Source organism: Bos indicus, chromosome 7 (assembly GCF_029378745.1).
Source record: "Bos indicus isolate NIAB-ARS_2022 breed Sahiwal x Tharparkar chromosome 7, NIAB-ARS_B.indTharparkar_mat_pri_1.0, whole genome shotgun sequence".
NCBI lineage: Eukaryota > Metazoa > Chordata > Mammalia > Artiodactyla > Bovidae > Bos > Bos indicus.
This window is the reverse complement of record NC_091766.1, coordinates 80,698,350-80,712,051: the sequence shown is the minus strand read 5'-3', so window position 1 is coordinate 80,712,051 and position 13,702 is coordinate 80,698,350. Positions and strand designations below refer to the sequence as shown.

The window sequence follows — 13,702 nt, the reverse complement described above, 5'->3', positions numbered from 1 at the left end:
CAGGGATAGAAAGTTTTACACAAGTAAAATTGTACATTGAGATGCTTAGGAACAAACTCTGAAAAAAAAAAGGACACACACTGAAGGAGGGGGGTTACTAAAACAGAGACTCAAGAAGATCAGCTCAAAGGCCTTATATGGAGATCTTTTAGGATACTGCTGAGAAAAAGTATTTCACAAGGCAAAAATGGTACTATCTCTTATTTGGTTCCTTTCTCAAGAATTGGGTTGAAGGTAGATGGTCTCTGATCTTAACTTAGTTTGTCAAGGATAGTAAGATACAGTTTCTAGGTGGAAATATTGCCAAGGAGGCCTTTCTCCTACTGACCAGGTTTATTCCACTTCAGCTAAATAAAGGAAGACACATTAAAGAACTCAAACATTATTTAGGGCCAATCTACTTGAGTTCCACGTATAGCATCTGAATGATCAATTGCAGGAATAGGATCAACTATAACAAAGATAGTGTTGAATATTTAGAAACTGAGGTCAGGATACAAAAAAGGTACGCAAGATACTTACATCTCTAATGAAATGCTCAAGTGTAGCATAAGCAATGGCGATTCCATCATGGGTGCTCGTCCCCCTTCCCAATTCATCCAAGATAACCAAAGACTGTGGTGTTGCTTTTCTTATTATTTCTGCCGTGTCAGTCAGTTCTTCCATAAATGTACTCTGTCCTTTATATATGTTATCTGCAGCCCCCATCCTATAAACAAAACGACAACATCTTGATTTTCCCTCATTATTAGGATGCCAGACATTATTTTCTGAACAATCATTATAAAAGAGTTCCATGAGTCTATGTACTTTGAGCCAATAACAGCTGAAATTACATTAAGCAAACCAAAAAAATGTTGTATGTAAACTGTGTCTAACATCAAACGGCACTTTATAGAAACATTCTGGAGAGAATCCAATGTATTGGACAGAGCTCTTGAAAAGCAGGGGAACCTCTGACTAGGCCATTTTCTGACTAGTCATTTCAAACAGAAGTTTTGGTATTTACAGGGCAAAATAATACTTGTCTGTGTTGCTGTGTTTAAAATCCATGAGTAATAGTATACTGTACAGTCAAAGGCTTTTTCCAGTGTTTCCTTAAGATTCCACACTGATATTACAAATTAAAGGACCACATTGAATAAGATAAAACTATTTTTTATTCAAACTAAAAGTATAAAAGTTTAATAGCCTAAGATACCTAATACAGGTTTCTAAAGTGGACTTCATGGAATAGAAGTGCTTTAGAGATGTCAAGAAACAGGTTCAAAAGATTTAAGAGTTCTTTCCTATAAGACTTCTCAGAGCCTTTAATATTCTACTACACATTATGCATTTCTTACAGCATATCTAGCACACAGCATTTCAAACTCATTTAACCACAGGCCCTTGAAACTTCCCCTGGAGTTTCAAGGTCTACAATAATGGTCTGACAATAATGGTCTATAGAACACATTTCGGAAAATGCACAAAAGAAACTGGGGTGCGGGGATGAAATTAGGTATATGCACTCCAGGCAACTCAGTCAGCGGCAAAACCTAGAATTGACTCTGACCCACTAGCCAGCTTTGTAAATGCTGTAACTATTAATATTTTCTCAGCAAAATACCTTCAGCAATTTAGCTTTTATACAACAGTTCACATGTGACCCACGGGAGGATAATATATCTCTTATTTCTGGAGGAACTCATGGTGAAACCGAGCCTTCATCAATCTGTGACTGGAACCCTGCAGTGGGCAGGAGACAGAGTGTAATTCGCCCCCATGCAAGACTGGTGGAGCCTTAGAACTGATCTAGTGGCATTTAGAAACTATAATTAATTACATCTCTGATGGAGGTGATAGGGGTTTACTCAAAGTGCTGCTGATTTTATCTATTTTCAAATCGGCAACCACAAAACATAATTTCTGAAATGTTGCTAACTTAGGAGCATTCTCGTTACTTTATCAGAGTTCAAATTCTGTTATTTACCTCAATTTCAAAGTTCACTTTACCAATACATTCCCTACCACAAAGCAAGAAGATTAAACTTCCCTATCTCTGCAACCACACTGAATTCTTCAGAATATTAATGTTTGATCCTCACTTAACGATATTTTATTTTATTCCTGATTGTGAACTGATGACACGAACATATCTTTGGCTGATAGGTGGGTGGCTTTATATATTGATCTGTGTGTGCGTGCTCAGTCATGTCCAACTCTTTGCAACCCCATGAACTGTAGCCTTCCAGGCCTCTCTGTCCATGGAACTTTCCAGGCAAAAATACTAGAGCAGCTTGCCACTTCCTATTCCAAAGGATCTTCCTGACCCAGGGATGGAACCTGCGTCTCTTGCATCCTGCATTGGCAGGTGGATTCTTTACCACTAGCGCCACCTGGGAAGCCCGCATGGCATCAAAACGCGTGAAACCAAATCCCATGGTATCAGCATGTCTCACAGTATTACAGGGTTTCTGTCCTTAAGAAGGTTGGGCCAGGTTTGGGTGGATCTTGGATGTATTTTTATTAAACAATGATCTCGACTCTATAAGACCAGTGGTTTTCAAATATCTTTTTACCTGTTAAATCCTTTGTTCACATGAAATCTTATAAAGAAACTCACTCTGCAGACGAGACAAAAGGAACACTGATGTGGCCAAGAGCCCAACACTATGAGGCTCACCTTCCCACCTAGAGGGGGCTCTGTGGAATATTAACACCCTGTAGAACAGTCTGAAGGCCACTGCATTATTAGCAGCCAACGCATTTTCTTTCACAATTCCATTTTTCCATAGCACCTGATGATAAAGTAGCAATGCTGCTCAGCAGACAATGAAGAAATGCTGGCAATTAAACAGTCACTGGGGTCACTGGGGAAGTATGTGTTTGTCACTGTGGCAACTTGTTCATTGATAAAAATATTTTCTGTTAACTTCTCCTAAGAAATTTAAGAGATTCTTCTTAAGAAATTAATTTTTCCCATAAACTTCAGCAATATAATAACTTTGTAAGATTCTGATGGACAAAGAATTTTATCACTAAACACATTTTCCTTTTAGTCCTGGTTACTAGGAAACAATTGAATAACATCTTAAAATAATAGCAAACAGCAACTGTGACTTCATCTAATGTTTCTATGCTAATTTCTCCTTGACCTTTGAATACGATTTTACTTTCTTATTATCCTGCTCTGTTGTATATATCCCAGTAAACTGCCTAAAATAACTTAAAAACAAGGCAAGGTTTAGCATCCTTAACAAAAAGTCTCTAATTTTCTATCACTCCAACAAGCATTTACAAGACATACTACAAGACAATGATCCTGAATTTTTCAAATGTTAAAATATATTAGAGATTTAAGGAATTTCAGAACATATGTCATTGTTATCATTCTGCCTGTATTTGTATTCATATGCAGTGAAAAATGGGAAACGCACTCTTTAGGTTTCATCTCAGAGTTTGCTCTGAGTAGACAGGTTACAGATATGTGATTAAGAAAAAAAAAAATCACTCTGATATTTTTAGGAGTGGAGGCTCACTAATCTTTCTAATCCCCTACCCACTCCTCGTCTATAACCCTTATATAGGTCAACAAAGCTTAATAAAGCATTAATGGAGAAAAGAAATTACTACTTTTTTGAATCAGTTTCTAAAGTCAAGAACACTTTCATGAAAATTTGAACAAGGGTTTGTTTTTATGAAGTCTTGATATTTTGAAATAACATTCTAGATGTTTCTAAATTATAGCAAATGGGTGGGCCTCTGTCCATTCAAAACACAATCTCTGGGCCTTGTGAAAGGAAAATGCTAGCATGAGAGAAATACTGCAATTAACAGGGGGGAAAAAGATTCTTTATATTGAAAGAAAGTAACTGGAGCTTAAATATCAAAATTGCTAAATAGAGGCAAAGATTATTTGTATGCATCGGTATTTTTTGACATAATAAAAGTATATATTATTATATATATATATATATATATATATATATATACACATACACACATACATACATACATGGCTTCCCAGGTAGCTCAGTGTAAAGAATTCGCCTGCCAATGCAGCAGACTCAGGTTTGATCCCTAGGCTGGGAAAATTCTCTGGAGAAGGAAACGACAACCCACTCCTTGCCCAAGAAATCCCATGGACAGAGGCACCTGATGGGCTACAGTCCATGGGGTCACAAAAGAGCTGGACACGACTCAGCAACTAAATAACAACAACAGCATGCACACACACACACACAACTAAACTTTACCATTTTAACATTTTTAGGTGCATAATTCAGTGTATTAAGCACATTCACGACGCTGTACAGTCATCACTACTATCCATCAGCAGAACTTTTTCATGATCTCAAAATAACTCTTTAAAAACTAACTTCCCAATCTCCCCTTCCCTCAGCGCTTGTCTCTACAAATTTACCTCTTCTAGTTTCTCAGATAAGTGAAAGCACACTCTATTTGCACTCTGTTTTGTACAGAAGGCCTTTTATATTAGCTCATTTTGCCTTCTTTTTGAAACTGAAGATGTTCTACTCACTTCACTTTGCTAAAAACTTTGCAGAATTTTGTGCAGTATTGGTATCTTCGCTTGGGTTTGTTTGTTTGTTTTTGCATATTATATAAATTTTACAAAAGGAAAATAATCTCCTGAATAGCAAAATACTCTAATTTTTAAGAAGGGTGGTCTAAGGGAAAAAAAGTTGAAGTCTAAGAAGAGAAAAAGCTGAAAATGGTTACCAAATATTGAAAACTGTTTATACACCATGGCATTTAAAAGGCATACAGAAATGTGAAGTAGTAGATTTGTATCACATTTAAGTAAACATAAACATTAACCCAGCAATGGAATGAAATCACAAATAACTTACCACTATACACGTGCACTTTTTAAAAGTCTGGAAGGTCATATACCTAAAGAACAATGGTTTTCAGGTCATGGAATTACAGGTGATCTAAATTTTTTTCCTTTTTGAGCTTTTCTATAGCTTTAAATTTGCAATGAACAAGCTTTACAGTGTCATCAGAAAAACACATGTTAATTTAAAAAAATCACAATACATTAAAATACTTTGTACTCTACTGATACATTTAAAACACTTTATATTCTACTGTATCATTACTTTAAGACAAGGCAAAATGATTGTAATTACCAAGAAAAATAACCAGCTTTCTTCTACCAATATCAAAAATACCTTATTAGCAGCAACGAGATTATTATAATAGAAAAGAAAAAGGTTTATTTCTCTAGTTTACCTGTTTCTACTAACAGCTGCAATCAGATCACACTATGGTATTTAAAGTCAATTTATAACAACTATGACAGTGAACTGCGAACATAACCAAGCAAAAAACCACTACAGCAATCTTTCTGGGTCGCTGGAAACATGCTGAGAATCAAGGCAGCAATCCAGGAATGCCAGACTGTTATGGGCTCACATGAAACCACAACCACTAGAACCACCTACAGAGTACACGCAGGCCACGCAAGAAGGACAAGGTGCTCTCCTAGCAAAAGAAACTCACAGTGTGCCGGGTGGGCAAACCATTTCTCAAAACATCTACTAGTCTACTCAGGGGGATGGTCCCAAGAAATTCAAAGGAAAATAATTAACTATTTCTTAACTATTTTCTGTGAAAAAAAACACAAACAATTAAAGCCATCAAAGGAAGGATAAGATTAATCAGTCATGAGGGCAAAAACTAACCTTATTAATTAATAAGTATTAGTTAATAAGAGGGAAATCCGACACAATCAAAGGAGGCATTGTTATAACTGTATGAGCTTGAGCAAATCACAATCTGTTTTCCCTTGTGTAAAACGTCCAGCATGGAGACTGAATAATAGCTCCTAAACCTAGATATGTTTCTGAGTCACTTGCAGAGGTTCTTTTTTAAAGAACATTTTAGTTAAAAAAAAATGTAAGTATAGAGGGCTTCCCCAATGGCTCAGTGGTAAAGAATCCACCTGCAATGCAGGTGACACGGAGATGGGGGTTCAATCCCTGAGTTGGGAAGATCCCCTGGAGGGGGAAACGGCAGTATTTTGCAGCACTCTTGCCTGGAAAATCCCACGGACAGAGGAGTCTGGTGGACTACAGTCCATGGGGTCACAAAAGACACAACTGAGCAACTAAACAAAATAAATAGTTGATTTACAATGTTGTGTTAGTTTCAGGTGTACAGCACAATGATTCAGATACATGTGTGTTTGTGTGTATTCTTTTTCAGATTCTTTCCACTTACAGGTTATCACAGAATATTTTTTAGAATTTCTGTACTATACAGTCAGAGAAGGTGATGGCACCCCACTCCAGTACTCTTGCCTGGAAAATCCCATGGCTGGAAGAGCCTGGTAGGCTGCAGTCCATGCGCTCACTAAGAGTCGGACACGACTGAGTGACTTCACTTTCACTTTTCATGCACTGAAGAAGGAAATAGCAACCCACTCCAGTGTTCTTGCCTGGAGAATCCCAGCGACGGGGGAGCCTGGTGGGCTGCCATCTATGGGGTCAACAAGAGTCAGACACGACTGAAGCGACTTAGCAGCAGCAGCAGCAGTACTATACCGTAGGTCCTTGCTGGTTATCTATTTTATATACAGTGGTGTGTAAATGTTAATCCCAACCTCCAAATTTATCCCCTCTTCCCTTCCATTTTGGTAACCATAAGTTTGCTTTTTATGTCTGCAGGTCTGTTTCTGTTTTGTAAACAGGTTCAACTGTATTTTTTTTTTAGATTCCACATGAGATCCAACTAGTCCATTCTGAAGGAGATCAGCCCTGGGATTTCTTTGGAAGGAATGATACTAAAGCTGAAACTCCAGTACTTTGGCCACCTGATGCGAAGAGCTGACTCATTGGAAAAGACTCTGATGCTGGGAGGGATTGGGGGCAGGAGGAGAAGGGGACGATAGAGGATGAGATGGCTGGATGGCATCACTGACTCGATGGACGTGAGTCTCAGTGAACTCCGGGAGTGGGTGATGGACAGGGAGGCCTGGAGTGCTGGGATTCATGGGCTCGCAAAGAGTCGGACACGACTGAGCGACTGATCTGATAAACAATATCATATGATATTCTTCTCTCTCTGTCTGGCTTACTTCACTGAGCGTGATAATCTCTAGGTCCATTCCTGTTGCTGCAAATGACAATATGTCATTCTTTTCTATGGCTGAGTAATATTCCATTGTGCACATACATCTTTATCCAGTCATCTGTCAATGGACATTTAGGTTGCTTCCATGTCTTGGCTATGTAAATAGTGCTGCTATGAACACTGGGTGCATGTATCTTTGCAAATTATACCTTTGTCCAGATATACACTCAGGAGGGGGATTGTTGGATCATATGGCAACTCTATTTTTTAGTTTTTTAAAGAACTCCATATTGTTCTCCATACTGGCAGTGCCAATTTACATTCCCACCAACAGTGTAGGGGGGCTCCTTTATTTCCAACACCCTCTTCAGCATTTATTATTAGTAGACTTTTTGATGATGGCCCTTCTGCCTGGAGTGAGGTGATACCTCATTGTAGTTTTGATCTGCATTTCTCTAATAATTAGCAAGACTGAGAACTTTTTCATGTGCCTATTGGCCATCTCTATGTTTTCTTTGGAGAAATGTCTATAGATTCAATGTAATCCCTATCAAACTACCAATTGCATTTTTCACAGAACTGGAACAAAATTTTTTTTAAGTTTCATAGAAATACTAAAGATCCCAAATAGCCAAAGCAATCCTGAGAAAGAAAAACAGAGCTGGAAGAATCAGGCTACCTGGCTTTAAATTATAGTACAAAGCTATAGTAATAAAAATAGTATGGTACTGGCACCAAAAACACATACATAATCAGTGGAACACAGTAGGAAGCTCAGAAATAAACCCATGCACCTACTATGGTCAATTAATCTATGAAAAAGGAAGCAAGAATACACAATGGAGAAAAGACAGTCTCTAGTCTCTTCAATAAGTTGTGCTGGGAAATTGGACCATTATATTGAAAAGAATTGAAAAGATTGAAATTGGAATGCTTTCTAATACCATATCAGTCGTGTCCAACTCTTTGGGACCCCATGGACTGTAGCCTACCAGGCTCCTCCGTCTATGGGATTTTCTAGGCAAGAATACTGGAGTGGGTTGCCATTTCCTTCTCCAGGGGATCTTCCCGACCCAGGGATCGAACCCAGGTCTCGCTTTACTGTCTGAGCCACCAGGGAAGTCCAATACCATATACAAAATAAACTCAAAATGGTTAAAGACCTAAAGGCAGAACCAAATACTACAAAACTCCTAGAGGGAAACATAGGCAGACACTCTTTGACATAAACTGCAGCAATATCTTTTTAGATACATCTCTTAGAGTAACAAAAATAAAAGCAAAAATAAACAAATGGGACCTAAAAACTTAAAAGCTTTTGCACAACAAAGGAAACTGTAACCAAAATGAAAAGACAGCCTACAGAATACAAGAAAATATTTGCACATGATGTGATTGACAAGGGATTAATTTACAAAACATACAAAGAGCTCATATAGCGCAGTTAAAAAAAAAAAAAGTACATAATTAAAGAAGGAGAAGACCTAAGCAGGGGTTCTTAATTACAGAGTCCCAAAACCTCCTTCATCATACTGGTAACACTTGAATCTCCAGGGAATCTACATTTCAGGGACATGCCTGGAATCTACACTTAAAATTAAACCAAATCAAACCCTCAGGTGACTCTGAAGCATTAAATTCATACAACCACTTCCCATCAAAAAGATGAAGTGAGATATCTCCTGTTTGGCAGACAAAGCTATAGGAGCTAAATAAACCAGAGAGACACTCATAAGGTAACATTTCTGATGCCAATAAAATTCTCAACAGCCCACTCATTTAGTAAAATATAATGTGGTTTTTAGTGCTAGTATTTACTACCAACTAGACAAACACATACTGACTCAAGATGTTTTCTTTCTATTCAACCAGGATATATATTTTTTTAATAAAGTATAAATACTCCACAGTAGGTACTCAATCAATATGTCCTGAATTAAACTAAATTGGGCAAACAGACCAGTTATCATCCACACAGCCAAAAGCAAACATTTAAGATAATTTAATTTAAGTATCTGAAGACCTATTACCTTCAAATTCTCTCTCAAAATAAACACACTGGAGCCATTCTGGTTACACAGCATTGCTGAAGCTGGGGGCCATAAGTAAGAGTTTACGTGGGGAGCGTGGCATGAAAATTACTAATTAATGTAAATACTCCTTTCTACCAACATTTAACTGACATAAATAGACATAAATTATGCTGAGAGAAGCCAATTGTTTTATTTTAAAACTAGACAATAAGTCATCGCTTTTCTAAAACTTAACTACTGAGTCTAAAGCACTGAATAAGGTTTAAGTTTGCATTTATCAGGATAACAAAAAATAGATCTTAATTCAGTGATGCACTCAAAGATGTTAATGATCTTTGGAAATAAATGTCTAGAAATATTTCACTGATGAGTATATATATCACAATACACTGATATAAATATACCAATTATGGCCAAATGAATATGTTTGAGAAAATTCTATTTTTAAAAAATGCTTCTTATTCAGAGAAAGGTTCAACATTCAACATTCATATGAGGTTACAACATTCATCCCAAAGCCTCTTGTTTATAGCTTTTCATCTGTTTATTTAGTCTCCTTATAAAACAGCACATAGTAGGTACTCAATAAATATTTAAGCAAAACATGAATTTAGTCCTAGTGTTGTAAATATCCAATTAATAATGCAAAAATAACCAATTTAAAGATACAGCCTGGAGCCACATGTTATGCATATATGTTAGATTTTATTATTTTTTCCACTGAGCAAAAAAAAGATTTGAAGTGATTTTGAATAATAATATATTTATAACAGAAGAGTTACAATGAATAGGAAAGTAATATTACAAGCCATACAGCAGATTTTCAAATTTGAACAGCAAATATAGCATGAGCTTTTAAAATGCTAAATTTAGGGTCTCAGGCCAAAGATTCCAATATAATAGGTCTGTGACAGGCCTTATTAGAAAATATCATTTTTAATAAGAATCTCTGATTCTGAAACAGCTGTTCTCAGAATCATGCTATAGAAGTACTCATGGGAGAAATAGTCCCATATAAAAAGAGAAGGGGAAAAACAAACCCCGAATTTGTTTCCACATTTCTGCCTTGAATTTAGCTCTTGCCTTCCTGGCAATCAACACAAAAAGTAATTAAAGAGGAAGCAGCCATTCGCTGAAAACAAGAGGCCTGGTGGTTTGTTAGGGAAGGTTAATAAATTGCTTCAAATCTCTTTGTAAACAGGCAGTGTATGCACATGAAGGAAAAAAATTTCCTTAGCATTAATAAAAAGTGATTTATCAGATGGTACTTTATGTAAAACACATTAAGTAACAGGAATGAAAATGTCTTTAAGAGCAATTTTAGAGAATATAGAGAAACATCATCAAATGGGTATTCTTATTCTAATTCATTTTAAAGCATCAGGAAAAATTTTACGCACTGCTGATGGGATTCTAAACTGGTCCAGCCTCCTTGAAGACCAAGACAGGTGCACTTTCCTTATACTCTACCATCCCACTCCCAGATGAAGTCTAGAATCAGCAAACTCACTTGTGTACTACATGTGTGTAAGACAAGTATCAGCACTTTTGAGATTTGCAACCAATTTGGATATTAGATATTAATAAAGAAAAATGGATAAACTATGGTACATGCATACAATGGACTACCACAATTAGAGAAAAATGAGTGAACTAGAATTATATGAATCCACAACAATAAAGTTCATAAATAAAACACTGAGCGGGGGAAAGCCACTTATAGACGTTTAAAAACATGCCAAATAATTCTGTGTATTGTTTCAAAACATACCTATATTGTAAAAATACAGAGAAATTCGTGGAGTAAAAACCAGAGTCAAAAAGGACGGTTACTCTGGAGGGACTGGAGAGGAAGGAACCTGGGAGGACTATGGGCTCAGCTGTATTGGTGATGCTCTGTTTCTTTAGGAGGGTGCAAATTACATAGGCGATTGCAGTATGTCTGAATAATTTCATGATAAACAAATGAAAAATGTGAGGGCATAATGTTAAACCATACCCTAGTAAAAGTTTAAAATCCTAGGGGCTAGTGCACTGGGACGACCCAGAGGGATGGTATGGGGAGGGAGGAGGGAGGAGGGTTCAGGATGGGGAGCACATGTATACCTGTGATGGATTCATTTTGATATTTGGCAAAACTAATACAATTATGTAAAGTTTAAAAATAAAATAAAATTAAAAAAAAAAAAAACCCAAAAAATAAAATAAAATAAAATCCTAGGGATACAACTGAATGTGGTCCACACAGACTCCTTTCCAACGGTAACAAGAACAGAAGGTGAGGACAAAGAATGGATAGGGAACAGGGTCCTTTCTACTAGAGCAGTGCAGTGCATCCCAGATGGAGCTTTCAGAGGCTGAAGAGTTCAGGGAACCTCTGCACGGCAAATATACAGCAGCCAATAACAGTGTGATTCTAATCCATATGAACTGATAGGCAACTCAAAGTGAAGTGAAGTGAAGTCGCTCAGTTGTGTCCGACTCTTTGCGACCCCGTGGACTATAGCCCGCCAGGCTCCTCTGTCCATGGGATTCTCCAGGCAAGAATACTGGAGTGGGTTGCTATGCCCTTCTCCAGGGGATCTTCCCGACCCAGGGATCGAACCCGAGTCTCCCACATTGGAGGTGGATGCTTTAACCTCTGAGCCCCACAAATTAGGAAATAAAAGCAAGCTACATAAACAATAATACTTAGTATTAATATAATTGGGTTTTCCTGGTAGCTCAGATGGTAAAGAATCCACCTACAATGCGGGAGACCTGGGTTCGATTCCTGGGTTGGGAAGATCCCCTGGAAAAGGCGATGGCTACCCACTCCAGTATTCTTGCCTGGAGAATTCCATGGACAGAGGGGCCTGGCAGGTTATAGTCCATGGGGTTGCAAATAATCGGACACAACTGAATGACTAACACTAACATTTTAAAAAGAGAAGATTTATGTATACTTGTAAATTTGCAGAAAGTTGTATGCTGCTGTCACTTCAGTTGTGTCCGACTCTGTGCAACCCCATGGACGGCAGCCCACCAGGCTCTCCCATTCCTGGGATTCTCCAGGCAAGAACACTGGAGTGGGTTGCCATTTCCTTCTCCAATGCATGAAAGTGAAAAGTGAAAGTGAAGTCGCTCAGTTGTGTCTGACTCTTAGAGACCCCATGGACTGCAGCCTACCAGGCTCCTCCATCCATGGGATTTTCGAGGCAAGAGTACTGGAGTGAGGTGCCATTGCCTTCTCTGAGAAAGTTGTATAAAGAACCATAAATAGATGCTGGCCTGAGAAGAAGGTAAACATTTCACTTTATACCCCATTACATCGCAAACAGTTTTCGTAAGAAGTTTCTATTACTTTATAATTAATCAACAGAACTCTCCAGCAAGGGCTTGGGGAAATGTGTCTCAATCTTGGCCACCTTCAAAACCATCTGGATACATGAAAAATTCAACTTCCAGACCCCACCCCAAATTAGAACCCCTGAGATTAGGGTTCAGTACCAACATTATTTTAAAAGCTCCATTACAAAGAATCCAATGTACACAAAGGGAGATGTTAAAAATGCAAATGGCAATGTTTCTGTTATGAAAAGCAAAAACACCAGGTATACTGATCTCACAGAAAGCCATCAATTCCTAGTAGGAAGAACTAGGGCTACTTAGAGGTTCGGTTGAAACTTTGGAAACAAGATCTGATGTGTTGTTGGGAAGCTTTAAAGCTTCGAACCCCAAATTCCATGCAACTGAGTTAGGAAGAGAAATTTACCCTAGGAAAAAAGTATTCCCAGACAACAACCAAATACACATTTCAGTAGACTCCTAGGAAACATCTCATTTTGACTGATACTACCCTTAACTGGGGGGTTGGGGAGGTATTTACTTAATTACATGTTTATTTCAGAATTTAAAATATATTCATAAACCAAAGGAAAAAAGTCACCATAATGCCATATCCTTCACAATGATTTTGGAATAGAGCCTTCTATCTAGATGGTTTGCACTGCATATATTTACATATATAATTTCTCATACAAAAGTGGAATCATACCGAACGCCAGGCTCTGTAACCAGCTCTTTTTCATGTATTTTAACAAAAATATTCTTTTATGTAATACTACCTCTGGATGGGTTGACCAAGACCAGGTAACTATAAAATGTATCTTCAAGTAGCTGAATAAACTACTGTGTTTAAAGGAGTTAACTCAGAATGAACACTACTATACTGGGCTTCCCAGGCGGTGCTAGTGGTAAAGAACCTGCCTGCCAATGCAGGAAACACAAGAGCCATGGGTTTGATCTCTGGGTCGGGATGATCCCCAGGAGGAGGGCATGGCAGTCCACTCCAGTATTCTTGCCTACAGAATCCCATGAACAGAGAGCCTGGGTGGGTACAGTCCATAGCATCACAAAGAATCAGACACGACTGAAGCAACTTTGCTGTTGTATACTGAAAAAACAAATTTAGTGTTGGCAAGGTTTACAGCTCAGGTGTTGTCTTATGCAGTGACTGGTCACTACTCTGGTTCCTTAAGGCGGCCCCTGGTTCCTGAGCTCCAGGCACGCCTTCATGCCATCAGTGTGAAAGAAGCAGCTCACATCTC

General features: G+C 37.9%; 1 protein-coding gene across 3 annotated transcripts in view; it reads right to left on the bottom strand.

Moving 5' to 3' along the window:
- MSH3 (mutS homolog 3) overlaps positions 1–13,702 on the bottom strand; it is a 182,650-nt gene that overhangs the window by 16,025 nt on the left and 152,923 nt on the right. For all 3 annotated transcript variants that reach the window (XM_070793979.1, XM_070793980.1, XM_070793981.1), the window contains exon 21: positions 523–709. In XM_070793979.1, coding sequence (XP_070650080.1) covers positions 523–709 — 187 coding nt within the window. The remainder of the gene's footprint in view (positions 1–522; positions 710–13,702) is intronic.